Here is a 17,963-nt window from a genome sequence, read left to right as displayed (position 1 = left end):
CCCAAAGTCACGCTGCCCATGCAGGTCACAGTACACAGAGTATATGAAATGCCTGCTGCCCCCCTCCCTCCTCCATACTGACCATACCCTTATTTTCTCACTCAACAGCCTGTTCCTTTCTCTTCCACAGCAGATGCTGAAATCTGCGGTGACAGTATATTGGCAATTCACTTTCCCAGTCATGTGACAGTGTTCAGGACTAGCGATTGTTTGCTGGGCCTCTACTCTCACAGGGCATCTAGTCAAATATTCCCCTATACCTGGAAGTATTGGGTATTCTCATCCTCTGTTGAGGAGTAAGGAGGTGCAAGCAAGTAATGGTAAGGTAAATATAAAGGGGTCTGGGGATTCACTTTGCAGAGGCACTTTCAATTGTCTTTGCATGAGCAAGGCAACAATGGGGTTGATTTACTAAAACTGGAGAGTGAAAAATCTGGTGCAGCTCTGCATGGTAGGCAATCAGCTTCTAACTTCAGCTTGTTCAATTAAGCTTTGACAAAAATACCTGGAAGCTGGTTTATGTGCAGAGCTGCACAAGATTTTTTACTCTACAGTTTTATTAAATTAACCCCAAAGTCTCTTTAAAATCGAAAAGGTAATAGCCATAAAAGGAATTTATAACAACATATGCCACTGTATGTGTTTGTCATGCTACATTATAAAATAAATAAATAAATAAATACTCCCATTCTATAGACCAATGAGACATGGAAAAATGAACAGTGTGAAGAAGTCACATGCATTGGAAACGACATCACTACTCACAAGCCAGTGGCCTGCCCTGAAGTCAAAGAGATAACTTGTACTAACGGCTTTCCACCAATTAAAAGAAAGAGTGCAGATGGTTGCTGTGACTACTACGAATGCCAATGTAAGTTTAATAAATGAAGGACCTCGTTGCCATGTGATCATTTACATTATAATAGCAATATTTGGATGGGATCCTAAATACAACTCAAAGTGAAGTTCCAAGATAGATCTAACTAATATGAAACTACTCACCCCCCCCCCCCCAAAAAAAAATAAAAACACCTATACCAACTACCCCATGAACGACAGATCTGTATACTTACCAATTGTCAGGCTGCTCTGGTCTGGTCATGTGATTGGCTCCCTTGTGTTAGATAGCCATGGTTTCAGGGGGGGGGGGGGGAGTAGTACCAACAACTGATGGCTAGTAAGCCTATGGGTGATGTTACTGCTCAAGCATTCCAACCATTGTCAGAGCGCTCTCCCCTTTAGCCAGATATGGCTGATACAGGGCCGCTGAGAATAGATGAGTATGTGCATCTTTCTTCGACAGGGTAGTTCGTATAGGTGTTAGAAGAGGGGTGGGAGCAGTTTTAAGAATTTCATTTTTAAAATGTATGTGTAGGCAAAACTCTTTTGTTTTCTTTTGTTAAGAATAGCTTAAAGCAAAACTAAACCCACCGATTTACCTGTTTCCCAACATTCAAGGGATGATGAGAATGATAACTGTCACAGTTGCTTGTGTTCTCACCGAACTTTTAAGCTCTCAAATGAGCACCATAGTAACTGCAATTTAAACAGAGGCTAAGATGGCAGCTTCCTTGTCTGTAAAGGAGGGTCTTTCACTTTCTCTTCAGGAGAAACCACGAAAATATGAAGTAAGAGGAATTATCCACAAAGTGAGGGGGATTCCTCCTATAGCTGTCAATGAAGCAGCACCCATTGGATGTTATCTCTTTTCCTTTTGTACTGGTGACAACTGTAATAAGTGGATTTCCGATCACTTGCTGTCTCAGTGGCAATGGTATCCAGGGCAAATAAAGAAGGTTGAAGTGTATGTAAACCCTAACAATGAACTTCTTTTATTTGCTCTCATCTGGCCCTTTAAATCTAAAATTTAAAATGTTTTCTATTATCAGTTTCATAAGTGCAAATACATGTTAATTTTCCATAAATCTTGTGAGCTGATAACTTCCTACACACAAGGAGGGATTATAGAGACAAGGTAGATGAAGGGAGATTAGGAAAGCTCTGTGTTTTTTGTAATCCATCAGAAAAATGGAGTAGGCAATGCTGACACCCCATGAATGATTAGTAATTCAGAGCAGAAAATATACTGTATTATCATGACAAAGAGGAAGGTAGAAGCACATTATCAGGGGAACTCAAAAAATACCTAAGGACAAATTTCTAGTGGTAGTCCCCTTGAGAACTGCCTATGTCTAATTCAGGCAAGCATTTACACCAATGTCGGTAACATTAGCAGCACATCCAGCAAATTCAGGTGGTTCTTAATAGTGCAACTTTAGGAACCTGTCACTATGGCAGCAACGAATTCTTAAAATAATTACCATCAATTCCCATAATCAGAATTTTGGCAGTAATTATACAAACACTGAACTGGTGTGCAGTATGTATGCCAGTACCCAGAGGGGCAGAACCTGTGCTGGGTTGCTGTCATGTATGTGACCTCTTGCCACACAGTGCTTTATCCCTGTCACCATTCCAGCTGGAATTTCTCAGTTGATAACTAAATGTATATGGTGATATAGTTACCTTCATTACCCAAATATAGGCAGATGACCAGTCATTGGATAGCCAGAGTCTGATAGGGAACTGAGAGACTAGTCCCCCCATCAGGTCTGCTTTACTTATAATTGACAGCACATGGCACTGGGTCAATTCAAAAATGGGTATTGGATTGATTAGCAGCTATGAATTTACCCACTGCTGTGCACTGTCAATCAAAAGTGAAGTGAACCTGATGAGGAACTCGTTTCTCAGTTACCCATCAGGCTCCATCCACCCCAGCACAAAACTCCATGACCATGCATCTGTCAGTGGGGTGGACACTCTTTCTTCAGTGCAGACATAAACTGGATCTATTGATCACTAATGACCCAGACCTAATCTCGGAGGTAGGAGTCCAGGACTATCTGGGCTCTAGCGATCACAGGATGATCACATTTAGTATAAATAACAATATAACAAGGCAAGTGGGGAACATAAGAACCCTAAACTTCAGAAGGGCAAACTTTCCAAAATTGTGCTCATTGATGGAAAGGGTAAACTGGGACCAAACCTTGGGATCACTGACCACAGAGGAAAAATGGGAATGCTTTAGGAACATATTAAGCAAATGCATCTTGCAGTGCATTCCTATGGGAAATAAATTTAGAAGAGACAAAGCCAAACCTGGCTGGCTAAACCGTAGCGTTAAAAAACTTATTAGGGGAAAAAAATTGGCCTTCAAGAAATATAAATCAGAGGGCACAGTATCGGCTTTCGTGCAATTCAAGGAGGCAGATAAGGAAAGTAAACAAGAAATCAAGATGGCTAAAATCAACTTTGAGAGACAAATAGTGGAGGATAGTAAAAAAAACCCAAAGAAATTCGTTAAATATATCAACAGCAAAAAAACTAGGGCAGAGCATATTGCACACATAATTAACAATGATGGGAGGATGGTTACAGAGGACACTGAAAAAGCAACTGTGCTGAATTCTTTTTTCTCGTCAGTCTTTACACAGGAAAAGGAGGGGTACACTAACCATGACTGTATGGTTAGTAGTAATACACAGGACTTGCCACTATGGCTAAGAGAGGGTGAAATCAGGGAAAGGCTGGATAAACTTAACACAAACAAATCACCAGGCCTGGATGGCGTACATCCGAGAGTACTCAAGGAACTCAGTAAGGTTATATCTAGACCACTGTTCCTGATCTTTGCTGACAGTATTAGGACAGGAGATGTACCAGGGGATTGGAGGAAGGCTAACGTGATTCCGATATTCAAAATGGGCCAGAGGCATATCCCGGGAAATTATAGGCCTGTCAGATTGACGTCAATAGTATGTAAACTTCTGGAGGGGATGATAAGGGACTATATCGTAGAGTATGCTAAAGACAACAACATCATCAGCAGTAATCAGCACGGGTTTACAAATGGGCGTTCTTGTCAAACCAATCTCTTAACATTCTACAAGGAGGTGAGCTGTGAGCTAGATAGGGGGAGACCAGTGGATGTGGTGTACTTGGATTTCGCTAAGGCGTTTGATACAGTTCCCCACAAGCGCTTAACTTATAAAATAAGGTCTGCAGGTATCGACAGCAGGGTTTGCTCTTGGATACGGAACTGGCTAAAAGGGCGTGTCCAAAGGGTGGTAATAAACAGCGCATACTGAGACTGGTCTGAGGTAGTAAGCGGGGTGCCCCAGGGCTCAGTCCTGGGACCAACCTTGTTCAATTTATTCATAAACAGCATTGAGGACGGGATCAGTAGTTTGTCATCAGTTTTTGCAGATGACACAAAATTGGCCAGGGCAATAACTGCACAGCATGAAGCAGATATCCTACAGAATGACCTGGACAAAATAACGGAGTGGGCAACGACATGGCAAATGAGGTTTAATGTGGAGAAGTGTAAGGTTTTGCACTTGGGGACTAAAAACACAATACACATTAGGAGGGGAACCCTTGGGGGAATCAAAAAAAGGATCTGGGAGTCTTGGTTGATGATAGATTAGGCAACAGCATGCAATGTCAAGTGGCAGCTGCCAAAGCCAGCAGAATATTAGCATGCATAAAGAAAGGGATGTATTCCAGAGATAAGACTATAATCCTTCCACTTTATAAAGCTCTGGTCCGACCGCATCTGGAGTATTCTGTCCAGTTCTGGTCGCCAGTCCTCAGGAGGGATGTGTTGGAGCTGGAGAGAGTCCAGAGAAGGGCAACTAAACTAATTAGGGGATTGGAGGACCTTAACTATGAAGAGCAGCTGCAATCGCTCGATTTATTCTCCCTGGAGAAGAGACGCCTGAGGGGGGCATGAAAGCAATTTATAAATATCTCAATGGGGACCTCAGCTTAGAAAAAAAGCTGTTCATTCGAAGGGATTGCATGAGGACAAGAGGGCATACAATGCGATTAGAGGAGAAGCGTTTTAACCTCAGGCAACGTGGGGGGTTCTTTACTGTTAGGGCTACAAGATTGTGGAATTCTCTACCACAAGAGGTGATTTCTGCAGGAAGTATGGTGGCTTTCAAAAGACTCTTAGACTTACAACTCAAGGATTAGGACATTAAGGGCTATGTGAGATGATTACAGCCACACACACCTACACAGGTTGAACTGGATGGACTATTGTCTTTATTCAACCTCACCTACTATGTAACTATGTAATAAACAGATTCATGTACCTGTCTGCCAGGTTCATCGATCAAGTACAAGCACTGACACTTTCGGAGCTGCGCCCCAACAAAATTGTAAAGGATGTCTCTGACAACCTTTATTAATTCCTCTGTATATTTTGGGTGCATCAACAATTTTCCTGTACTTGCAGCATGTTAATAGGGATAAAACACAATAAAGTGTCCATGTATTGAGGAGATGTACTAAATATAGTCAGCACTAAAAACTCCATTCAAACAAAATAATATATATAAAGTTTTAGCTATACATACACTAAGAAATCCTTTGTTTAACATTGTGCAAATGGATAATATTGCAGAAAAATTGCTTGCCTTCTTACAGGTGTCTGCACTGGATGGGGTGATCCACATTACATAACCTTTGATGGAACCTACTACACTTTCCTGGACAGCTGCACATATGTCCTTGTTCAGCAAATCACTCCCAAGTATGACAATTTCCGCGTCCTTGTTGACAACTATTTTTGCAATACCGATGATGGCTTGTCCTGTCCACAGTCTATCTTGATCTACTATAAATCTAATGAGATTGTTTTAACGCGTATGTTATTTGAAGGAAGGATGAGAAGCAGGGTAAGAGATACATATTTTTTTTTCATATAAGACAAATATTATCAGAGTCCCTTGTATTGTAGTCCAGTTGGACTTGGTTTGAAAATAAGCAATGTCCTTATTCTCCAAAACAATCCATACACTTCCACTAAATATTGTCAGTTGCAAGACAGGGGTTTGGCGTTGTCAGCTTGCAGCAGAAACTGCTGTTACTGAAAGGATTTCTAAGTAATAAGCTTTGCCTAGGGGGTCCTAGGTGGGAAGAATAGTTCTGGGAAATGGGTGATGTGTTGGACTTTCGAGGAAGAAAGGGTGTGTTAGATGAGGATAGATTTCCTGCTGCCCATTCTCTGACACTGTGGGCCAAATCTAATTTGGGAGAGGTCCACAATCTAATATCACCTTGGGTAAATTTTGGCTGTGGGAAGAATCTGCGTGTGGGTGTAATGGGTGGCAGAAAGTTTTAGTATTTGAAAGGTGCCAATGGGTCCAAGTAAGTAAAAGTGGGACATGTTGACATCAAAATAACAAAAATTAGTTCCTCTAAAGTGGCCACTGAGTTCATGCAGGGAAGCATTCCTAAACTGTAGGAGCATGTGGGGAATCTCCAATATCGTGGTATTAAATAATTTGCATCTTTCAGCAGGTGAAATACCAAAGGAATGCCTGTACTATTTCATGTTCATGTTAATATGATTGAGCAGGTATGAAGCAGGTTAAAAAAGGAGAGCAATGTCAGCCATTAGGCAATTCACTGTATACCAAAATGGTTGGATCAGGGGCAGTGCCACAGGCAGATCTGCTGAGATGGGGGCATAAAAATATTAGGGTCAGGTACCATCTGGATCTGAGCTTGTAATTCATCTTCTGAATGTCAACATAAGAACCCAAATAGATATAATATTCATAAATTTCCCACTGTGGATTTCATTGGAGAGAGTGCTAGGGACAAGTGCAGGTGATTGTCGATTGTAAGATCGGACAATGATGTGTGGGAGAAGCGTAGGGATTCAGGGGTGGGTGGTGGTAGAGCATAGTGTCACATAGTGCAGAGGTCATTCAGGAACTGTTGGAGCTGGAAATAGGACCATATTGACACTGGGTTGACGTTGTTCATGATATTCAATGCATGCAATTAGCAAAATTTGCCACTGCTTAAGAACATTTAAAGCTTAAGATTTAGGTCAGGGTGCAAGCCTGAGAGAAAAGTCTTGGTTTGGGCTATAAATATAGTTCATTTCTTGCACTGAATTCCAGAGTTAATCAGTGCCTGCTTCTTTTGGGGTTTTGGGATTGACTGTATCCCGTTCTCTCCACACTACAGATTAGATTCAACAATGACTGGATCTCTCCTGGTTTTACTAAAGATGGCATTACCATCACCACTGCTGGTATCAAGATGAATGTGGAAATTCCAGAAATAGATGCCTTTATCTCATTCAGCGGAATGATCTTTCTAATTAACCTACCATTTAGTAAATTTGCTTACAACACAGAAGGACAATGTGGTATGTAAATGGCTATTAAATCTTTCATTAATTATTAGGGATATGGCTTTCTCTAAAGTTTTACATTGCATTGTTAAGGTTGAATGAAATACTTTTGGTGATTTTTCCCACAAAGGCACTTGCTCCAACAACAGCACTGAAGACTGTCGAATGCCGGATGGCAAGGTTGTAAAAGATTGTTCTTCCATGGCTCCCTACTGGAGGGTCAATTCCACAACACCTGTTTGCAATAAACCACCTCCTCCAACACCACCTCCTCCAACTCCACCACCAACTTGTAAACCTTCACAACTATGTGATATCATCTTAAGCGAGTAAGTTATATTATAGTTATATCATTAAAGGGTAACTCCAAAAATGACCTTTCCTTTTCAATCTGCAGCTCTGTAATTTTCTGTAAAGTGCAATATGGCTACCTGAAGGTGTTCTGTACACAGAATGTGAACAGAATGCCCCCAAGAAACATAATTTCCTGCTTTTGTGAATAGCTCACTGATTTTCCCAGAAGTCTGCACTAAGATACAAGGCATATTTTTTGCATCCCTTGCAACAAAAGTGTCATTTTTGGGAAGATACTCCCAACAGGTAATCACATCTAAAGGGATGCAGACTCTGCAATGTTCCTCATTAGAACCCAGGGCCAGGAAAAGGGGTGGGCAGGAGAGGTGGTTGCCCTGGGCATGGTGGTATCATGTGAGGTGGGGGGGTCACCATGAGGAGATAGAGGGGGAAGGAGATTTGTGTTTGGAGGAGACATTTGGGAGGCAGCAGGGGGAAAAGAATGGCTCTAGGAGGGAAATTTGGGGTGTGTGTGCTAGGAGTGGTGATTCAAGGGCATTTGTGTTGTGAGGGGGGTGGGAGAGGAGGATTTGTGCTAGTAGGGGGGATTTGTGCTAGAAGAGGTGATATGGTAGAGGGGGGATGGGATTTGTGTTAGGGAAATGTTTTTTCTTTTTTTTGGAGGGGGGGACTTGTACTAGTAGGGATGATTGGGGGTGTTTGTGCTAGGAGAGGGGGATGGGGGGGGGCATTTATGCTGGGGGGATTTGGAGGATGGAGGGGAAAAGATTTCTGCCGGAAGGGGGGGGGGAATTTAGCAGGAGGTGTCATTTGTACTGGGAGGAGGGGGACTTTTATTAGGGGGTAATCATACAGATTAGGGACCAATTTGTTTTGGGGGGAGGGGGTTTGCTGACACACAATGCTTATACATCTTGGGAGTGGGGGTGCAGTTTGGCTGGTTAGGGTCTCGCCATCTCCTACCCACCCTGGACCTACGACAAGGCTCCAGGTTCCCGTGGGTGAACCTCTCTTTTCCCAGAGAGGGCAGCAGGAACAAGTTCTACACAGGCTTTTAAAAGAGCTTAGTGATTATCCAAGGGAGTATGGAAGACCAAAGCAATCCCTTGTAGCATATTCCCCCAATAAGAGACAGGACTCTAGATTGAGGGTGAACTAGCTCAACTTTATTGAACAAGAAACAGACTTATATACAGTTTCCTCCCACAAGGTTACCCCCCAGGTGGACCTTGTTGAGGACTGGATGTGACATTCACAATCCAATAGAAACAGGGTTTTACACTCAGTCATTCCCATACAGTGTACACAATCCCCCCCTAACCTAAACTAATTATCTAGACAACTGGACAGAACAGTGTGCTCTGGGGGACCTTGTCCCTGCACTGTTAGGACCCTACAGGTGAACCAGCTGGTTGATAATTATGAAACCACTTCCATTAGACTCACTTAGAACATGGGCAAAGACAAACACACAGGGATTTCTTCAGAATATCAAAAGGTAGGAATCTGCAACAAAGTTTGTTAAAATCCTTGTAATGTACATTGATCCCCCAGAGGGGAATGTTTTTTTTCTCAACAAAAGTGGAGTTACTATTTAAAGCAATTTGCATAACTGTTCCTTTGTATTCACTTTATGGAGCATGTTCTGGTAAAATTGAAGATTAAAGCAAAACCTTTTTTTTTAAGGTTTTTGAACAAATACCCACGGATTGTTATTTTACTTTTTGCACTGGTGATTGGGGACTTTTTGCATCAATCATTCACGGAATACATTTGTGATTTAATTTATATCACTTGCCATTTATTCTATGGATTTTATACACAGATGATATTATATATATTTTTCCAACACTTATTCATTTATATAATTAATTAGTTGTTTTATATCTTCACATTTCATATGTATTCACAGATACATTTTATGTAGCACTACTCCCTTGCTGGTTACGTATTTCCCTGGGTTACCCATAGCAACAACATCACGGTTTAGCATTTTCAAAGTGCTTTGGCTCAGTCAGAAAACAGTCTAGGAGTTTTGGTTTTGGTGGTTTTTATTGAGAACTTGGATAGGAGAAGGGAATGAGTGGGATACTCCAACTTATATAAACCATGCAGAATTTCCTGGGATGACTAAATATAGCTGAGTGCGGCAAGGCCGCTGCTTCACCTTGTCGCTTGCAGTGAAGAAGATACTAATTAACTGTATTAGATAAGCTGTACTGTACTGTAGAGCACTCTTCAGGGCCCTTCCTGGCACCCCCGTTGTCCCTAAGTCCATCCGGTTCAATAAAAAAAAAAAAACAGTATTGAAAACCCAACCATACAATCCCATATTACATATATACACAATCCTATACCCGCTGTTGATCCAGAGGAAGGCAAAAAAAACCCCCCAGCAAAGCATGATCCAATTTGCTACAGCAGGAGACAAAAAATCCTTCCTGATCCTCCTAGAGGCAATCGGATATTCCCTGGATCAACTTTACCTAAAAAAAATGTTAGTACCCATTTATATTATGTACACCTAGGAAAGAATCCAGGCCTTTTTTAAAGCAATCTAGTGAGCTAGCCAGAAGCACCTCTGTAGCGAGTCTATTCCACGTTTTCACAGCTCTTACGGTGAAGAAACCTTTCCCTATTTGGAGACTAAATCTGTTTTCCTCTAGACGTAAACAGTGGCCCCTTGTCCTCTGTGTTGACGTTAAAGTGAACAACTCAACACCAAGTTCACTATATGTCCCCCTTATGTATTTATACATGTTGATCATATCCCCCCCTTAATCTCCTCTTCTCAAGAGAGAATAAATTCAGTTCCTCTAATAATTTCTCATAGCTGAGGTCCTCCATGCCTCTTATCAGTTTGGTTGCCCTTCTCTGCACTTTCTCCAGTTCCCCGATATCCTTTTTAAGAACTGGTGCCCAAAACTGAACTGCATAACACTCTCTGCTTGAGCTAGCTCCTTGATCTCCTGATTTCATTGAGTGGTCCCCCTTTCTGGGCAGACCCTTTGGCAAATCTCCTGGTACTCATGGACACTGCCAGCCACTCCACTGTCATCTCCACTGGATCTTCTGCAGCTCAGCTCCACACCTGGTTCACTAGGCCGACCGCCTAAGACCACCTTCCTCACACACAGAAGGAGGAGAGACAGCCGTCTGCCTCCTCCTAGGACTCTGCTTCCCACCAAAGACCCCCTGTCACATGTCCCCCGGCTTTTATGAGCAATCCCAGGAAGCATTGCAAGAATGCCCTCCAACTGGGACTCCCACAAAAGCAAATGTGTCACTGGCTGGGTTTCCTCCACTGTCCAACAAGCTCCCTCATTGGATACAGTGGGGACACTCCCTCAGACCCAGTAAATCACACCTGGAGACATGCAACAGGCAACCTAATAGATCAGGCTCCCCTGATAAGCAGAAGGAGCAATAGATGATTTTTCCTTGCACCTACCTATGAGGGTGCTACATCTAATTTCATTATATTTCACCTATTTTTAATATAATTCAATTTCACACATTTTACCATTAATTTTGCACTTTTAGAAGCTGTTTATATTAATGTTCAACATCACACTTCATATAGATCCTTAGGGGACCCTGCTTACCACACCCGGCCATTCTGAGTATTTGCTATTTATCACCACCCTTTGGACCTGCCTCTGTAGCCAGTTTTCAATCCTCACCCTATGGTCCAGTACCTCACCCTATGGTCCATGCTGACAGACCTCAGTTTGTAAAGTAAACATTTGTGTGGAAAGTTTGTGTTAAGTTTTTCAAGTCTATTTCTGATACTGGCCTCTGTTAGCCACAAGGGTGCCTAGATTCATATAGGGCTGTGACATTGACTCAGTGCACCTCCACACACACAAGGACTCCTACAGTTGTCAGACTATAAGCTCTCAGTGGGATGGAGAAGCGCTACTATCTGCTTGGTGGTTGTTAGTATGTGCAGCGCCATGTGGTTAGGGGAAATAGTGGACAATAATGATGATTACACTAGTCTATTGTCTGACAGCTCATGGGAGTCCTTGTGTGTGTGGAGACACTGAGTCAATATTAAAGCCCTATATGGAGCTGGCAGCCAAACTGTCATCCAGGCAGCGAGGAAAGTAAAGCAGGACTTTCACAGCACGATTTCAACATATGGGATGATATGTCTTATATACACCTACAATTTCTAACTGTGACTTTACTTGGGTTATACTTATTTAATAAAGGTTACTGCAGTAGGAGCCTCTGCACTCTCTTACTTTTTGTCTTTTATAGTTTCTGGTGTTACGCTGGTTCTGAGAGCAGCAAGGCATCCATGGATCCAGTTTCCTCATTGTTATAACTTATAGCCTGTGGACTGGTTATACAGGCCACCCCTGGCAGTAGCGTGTGTATCTAGTGTATTCTATTTACATTTCTGTTCAAATCACATTCAATTGTTAGAAGTGCGATTTCAGTCCATTCACTTTGCATGGGCTCAAATTGCACAGCAAAAGGTATCAGTACTCGATATCAGCGATTACTTGACCAAAAGTATCTGAACTCACTGGTAAAAAACTGATATCGGTGCAACCCTAGTTTTTTCGCATGCTATTGTTTATATACAGATGTTAATTCAACTCCTCTCTTTAAAGTATCTTCGCTGAGTGCCACAAGATTATATTACCCAAGCCTTACCATGAAGGTTGCGTCTTTGATGCCTGCCGGATTAGCAATGATTCAGTGCAGTGTTCTAGTTTGGAGATATATGCTTCCCTGTGCAATGCCAATGGAGTCTGTGTGGACTGGAGAGGAAAAACTGAAGGCCAATGCCGTAAGTTCTCTAACTGATTCTATTTTAAAAAATCCATGTTAGGATCCTTGATCCTAAAAACAGAGAAAAAAATATATACTATCTTTCTATCAATATATTGATCGATCTATGTGTGATCTAATTTATTTATTTTTTTGCTTTTGAAAATATAGCATACAACTGTCCTGCTGAAAAAGTGTATAATCCTTGTGGACCTGTGCATGTTAAGACCTGTGAAAACAAGTAAGAAATGTTATTTAACCTAAAGTATTCTTTTTTAAAACACTTCTTCCTTACTGTCACCCTTCCTGTTCATTGGTTATGGCTTCTCCTTCTCATAAACCGCACCTCCTGAATTAGTATACAATGACTGTACCCAAACAGAATAGGACCACAGGAATTTGGAAAGGCATTGGAATAAGCTATCCTCCCTGTCAGTATGGAAGCATTAATGCTAAACCATATAAGGCATTGTAAAAGGAAAAGTATTCAATCCTAGTGGGACTTGTTCTGCTTACATTTTTCATAATTATTAATTCATAATTACAGTAAAACATTCTCCAGATCCATCCTGCATTAATCTAGAGTTAATAAATGTGACTATAGCATTTTAAACTGATTTCCTTGGTGTTAGTATAAGCAAGGGCAACAATAATTAGTTCAAAATTGTGATCCTCCTCAGTTCAAATACCATTATTGCATTATTCTTTTCACAGGCACATTGAAAATGTTGCTACTAGTACAACTGAAGGCTGCTTCTGCTCAGCTGGAACAACACTTTTCAATTCCTATACTGATACTTGCGTCAAGAGCTGTGGTAAATATGCAAAATATATAATCTAGTCACTGAAACTAGTAATAAGCATCTGAAAGGACTATAAAAAGTATAAATATACAGTAATTGTTAGATTTTTTTTGAATTCTTAGTTCATTCTTATATTTCAATAATATCTTAATGAGTTTTCTTATTTCTTTCTTGTAGCTTGTGTTGGTCCTGACGGAATGCCCAAAGCTGTGAGTTGGATTTAAACATTTAATCATTAAAAATACAAGTTAAACACCATTTAAATTTTGTCTGTAAATGTTTTTATGTATTTTAATGTGTACATTGTTTTTAGTATTATGAGTCCTTCCCTAAAAATTAAGATTTTCACTTTGCAAGCATTTTAACTAAACCTAATCCCTTGTTTGCATGTTCACTACTCCTGTGCAAGAGCAACAACAAGCTTGAAAATGACTGTTGTAAGCTGATAGACTGCAATGATTAACTAAACATTTGCAAATCACAGTTGGAAGCTGATAGATTGCAATAAACAACAAAAAATTTGCAAATAACAGTTGGAAGCTGATGCAACAAAAAACTTTACATTTAAAACACTTTTTATACAGGACACGTGAAAAATGCTCACATCAGGAGCTGGGATTTTTAAGGTGCCAATAATCCCTTGTTTGCATGTTCACTTCTCCTGTGCTAGAAATGTTCTCTTTCTTGAAAATGACAATTGTAACTAATAGATTGCAATAAGCAACAAAAATTTGCAAATGACAGTTGGAAACCGATGCAACAAAAAGATTTACCTTTAAAGCACTTTTAATACATTACACACAAGAAAAGCTCACAATGGGGGCTAGGATTTTTAAGGTGCCAATAACCCAATTTCATACACAGATATTTAAGTTCAAAAAATGTTATCATTATAATATTTTTAAAAAGTGTAAACATAACAAATTATACATATATTAAGACAAAAACACATTTAAAATTACTGGACCAAGTAATTTTGGATGTTGACAAATATGTTGGTGGTAACTATGGGGTAAAAATCCTGACATGTCTCGTCAATAAATTTGACTTCCTCAGGGGATATTTATTATTACACCTAAGTAAATGAATAAGTTAAAATATAGTCATCATTGCGTACAAAAGGTATATGTTCATTTTAAACAATCTCAGATATTCAAAGTGAAACACGTAAACATTCCAAACAAATATACAAAATGGGCACAATTTATACATTGCAGCAATGTTATATAAAGATTGAAAGAAATCTTACCACTCTACACTTTGTATGCATGTAAACATACAAAAGGGGTAGGAGATGTCAGATCCACATATAGATGTTCAGCAAGCAAACATAAAGAGACTGTGGGATGAGGCACTCATGTGCTGGCTACAGGAGGGGAAAAATCAAATCCTTGGCCACTATAAACAATATACCTTATGGTTACATTATGAAAAAAAGAGATACATCCATACCCATACTAACCCAACAAAGAGGGAGTATAATTGAAGATCCCTCCACTGGGGGTTAACAACTATCCGGCAGGTATTTTGTTGCTAAATAAATCTAATCAATACACACCAGTGTGCCTGTATCACCCCATAGCTGCGCAAATAGCCATTTTTAATGAGCCTATATTGGTTTTACCACCATTAGTTATACCCTTCTTGTAGGGTTAGTATGTTGATTGATGTATCTCCTTATTTCATAATGTAACAATAAGGTATATTGTTTATAGTGGCCACGGATTTGATTTTCCCCTCCTGTAGCCAGCCCATGAGTGCCTCGTTCCACAGCCATTTAGTGTGTCTCTTTATGTTTGTTTGCTGAACGTCTATACGTGAATCTCACATCTCCTACCCCTTTTGGATGATAACACACATTAATAGTGTAGAGTGTTAAGATGCATTTTATCATTCTTTATATAAAATTGCTGCAATGTATTGGTTATACCCATTTTGTATACTTTTTTGGAATGTTTACATGTTTCACTTTGTATATCTGAGATCACTTGAAATGAACCTTTTGTACACAATAATGACTATATTTTAACTTATTCATTTGCTTAGGTGTGATAATAAATATCCCCTGAGGAAGCCAAATTCATCAGTGAAACATGTCCGGATTATCACCCCATTGTTACCATCAACTATCGAGCATATCAACATCCAAAATGATTTGATCCAGTCACTGTAAATGTGTTTTTGTCTTTATATATATATGTATATTTTGTTATGTTTACACTGTTTAAAATTATTATAAAAATGCAATTTATTAATTTAAATATCTATCTATGAAAGTGGGTTGTTGGCTCCTTAAAAATCTCAGCTCCTGATGTGAGCATTTCTTGTGTGTCCTGTATGAAATGTGTTTTAAAGGTATAGCTTTTTGTTGCATCAGCTTCCAACTGTCATTTGCAAACTTTTTGTTGCTTATTGCAATCTATCAGCTTCCAACTGCAAATGTTTAGGTAATCATTGCAGTCTATAGAAAAATAAGCCGCGCTGCGTGAAGTGGGTAAACAAAAATTAATGTCCAAACAAAAATCAATGTCCCATATAATAACTTGATTGACGCTGAAGACATAGATCACACTCCACAGTCTCTGTAGGAAATGTGCTTACCGGATAGCCACTAAAAGTCTGCAAAATTCATATGCCGAGATATAGTCACAGATCCGGGAGATGGAGGTTGTCAGAGTCCTCAGCGAATATTGTGAATGATATGCAAAAGAAAAAAACTTACATAGTGTGATACCGTAATGTAAAGTATCCACCACCAATAGGGAATCCCTATCAATCGTGCAGCAGCTCACCAAATGAATAATGAGTATAGCGTGAATAGCCCAGTGTAAAGAGAGAAAACGTGGAACAAACCACCACCAATTGTGAAGCCTCTTACCAAAAATAGAGTCAAATGAGCAAATAAGTAAATCCAGATCGCCAAGAAACCAGAAACGTCACTCAAAAGCCCTGTTGGCCTCTTACCAGATGACAAATATTCCAAGCAGTAGATCTACTAACGCTTTCCCATCATACGTGAAGCTCCGGGACCAACAGCATCAGTGGTGTTAACTATGAACTCAGTACCAAGATACAGCCCGAGTGAAAGAAAAACGCCAATAGTGTAATAAAATAATGACTGGTTTAATAATTAAAAGAAGAACACTCACAAGCATAGTAGATAAAATCGCAATCGCAATGGATGGGAGCCGCCGGCCGGACGGCAAGGCACATCCGCTCCTAGGATAACTTCCGGGATGACGTCAGCACGCCGCGACCTGACGGCGTTTCGTCCAAGAAGACGTTATCAAAGGTCACCTTTGATAACGTCTTCTTGGACGAAACGCCGTCAGGTCGCGGCGTGCTGACGTCATCCCGGAAGTTATCCTAGGAGCGGATGTGCCTTGCCGTCCGGCCGGCGGCTCCCATCCATTGCGATTGCGATTTTATCTACTATGCTTGTGAGTGTTCTTCTTTTAATTATTAAACCAGTCATTATTTTATTACACTATTGGCGTTTTTCTTTCACTCGGGCTGTATCTTGGTACTGAGTTCATAGTTAACACCACTGATGCTGTTGGTCCCGGAGCTTCACGTATGATGGGAAAGCGTTAGTAGATCTACTGCTTGGAATATTTGTCATCTGGTAAGAGGCCAACAGGGCTTTTGAGTGACGTTTCTGGTTTCTTGGCGATCTGGATTTACTTATTTGCTCATTTGACTCTATTTTTGGTAAGAGGCTTCACAATTGGTGGTGGTTTGTTCCACGTTTTCTCTCTTTACACTGGGCTATTCACGCTATACTCATTATTCATTTGGTGAGCTGCTGCACGATTGATAGGGATTCCCTATTGGTGGTGGATACTTTACATTACGGTATCACACTATGTAAGTTTTTTTTCTTTTGCATATCATTCACAATATTCGCTGAGGACTCTGACAACCTCCATCTCCCGGATCTGTGACTATATCTCGGCATATGAATTTTGCAGACTTTTAGTGGCTATCCGGTAAGCACATTTCCTACAGAGACTGTGGAGTGTGATCTATGTCTTCAGCGTCAATCAAGTTATTATATGGGACATTGATTTTTGTTTGGACATTAATTTTTGTTTACCCACTTCACGCAGCGCGGCTTATTTTTCTATACATTATTTGAGGGTGTGGTCGCACTTGAAGTCGCTGCTCTTTACATTATTCACTTTAGCGCGGTTATTTTTTCCTTTTTTATTTTTTTTTTTAATCATTGCAGTCTATCAGGTTGCAACTGTCATTTTCAAGCCTTTTGTTGCTCTTGCCCAGAAGAAGTGAAATTCCAACTGGAATTTTGAAGGTGCTGATACCAGATGTATATTTATGTGTATTGGGCCCCATTAAAATCCAATTTTACCCTCTGCTCATAATACCAGTGTCAACGAGTCTGTGGTAGTGAGCCCTTATAGATCCCCAGCTCAGGATTCCCCAGGGCACGGAGTCTAAGCCCCAGCCTGCTTCTTCACCAGGGCCCCTGGTGGTGGGGATGGACTTGCAGCAGACTGGAACCAGGTTGCGGCCCCCAGGTAGGCCCAGCTGAGGATGTGGAGACCGCTGGCGTGTGCAGGGTAAACAGGAGACTATACGGAGATCCAAGAGACAAGCCGAGGTCAGGACAGGCAGCAGACGAACATAGACCGATAAACGAAGCCGGTCGGTACACAGGAGATCAGATACAATAGCCAAGGCATACACGGATGGGAGCTCAGAGAACATCGATGTTGCTCAAGCAAGGAGCAGTGCACTGAGCATGTGTATATATAGGGAAGCATACAGGGAGGTGACCCAGGAAGTAATTGACAGGAACAGGATATAACCCACAG

The 17,963-nt window shown here is 40.7% G+C and overlaps 1 protein-coding gene across 1 annotated transcript in view; it reads left to right on the top strand.

Annotated features, from left to right (window-relative positions):
- The window catches only part of LOC309565962 (von Willebrand factor-like), a gene marked incomplete at both ends in the record, with an annotated part of 214,069 nt that overhangs the window by 180,563 nt on the left and 15,543 nt on the right, over positions 1 to 17,963 (top strand). Inside the window, 8 exons of the mRNA XM_082270990.1 lie at positions 697 to 871; positions 5,503 to 5,753; positions 7,057 to 7,240; positions 7,356 to 7,554; positions 12,166 to 12,344; positions 12,497 to 12,566; positions 13,040 to 13,140; positions 13,306 to 13,337. Of these exons, the coding sequence (XP_082127116.1) occupies positions 697 to 871; positions 5,503 to 5,753; positions 7,057 to 7,240; positions 7,356 to 7,554; positions 12,166 to 12,344; positions 12,497 to 12,566; positions 13,040 to 13,140; positions 13,306 to 13,337 (1,191 nt within the window). The remainder of the gene's footprint in view (positions 1 to 696; positions 872 to 5,502; positions 5,754 to 7,056; positions 7,241 to 7,355; positions 7,555 to 12,165; positions 12,345 to 12,496; positions 12,567 to 13,039; positions 13,141 to 13,305; positions 13,338 to 17,963) is intronic.

This window comes from Pelophylax lessonae, assembly GCF_965119305.1.
Source record: "Pelophylax lessonae genome assembly, chromosome: 10".
Taxonomy (NCBI): Eukaryota; Metazoa; Chordata; class Amphibia; order Anura; family Ranidae; genus Pelophylax; species Pelophylax lessonae.
Note: the sequence above shows the minus strand (reverse complement) of the source record. Positions and strands in the feature narration are given on the sequence as shown.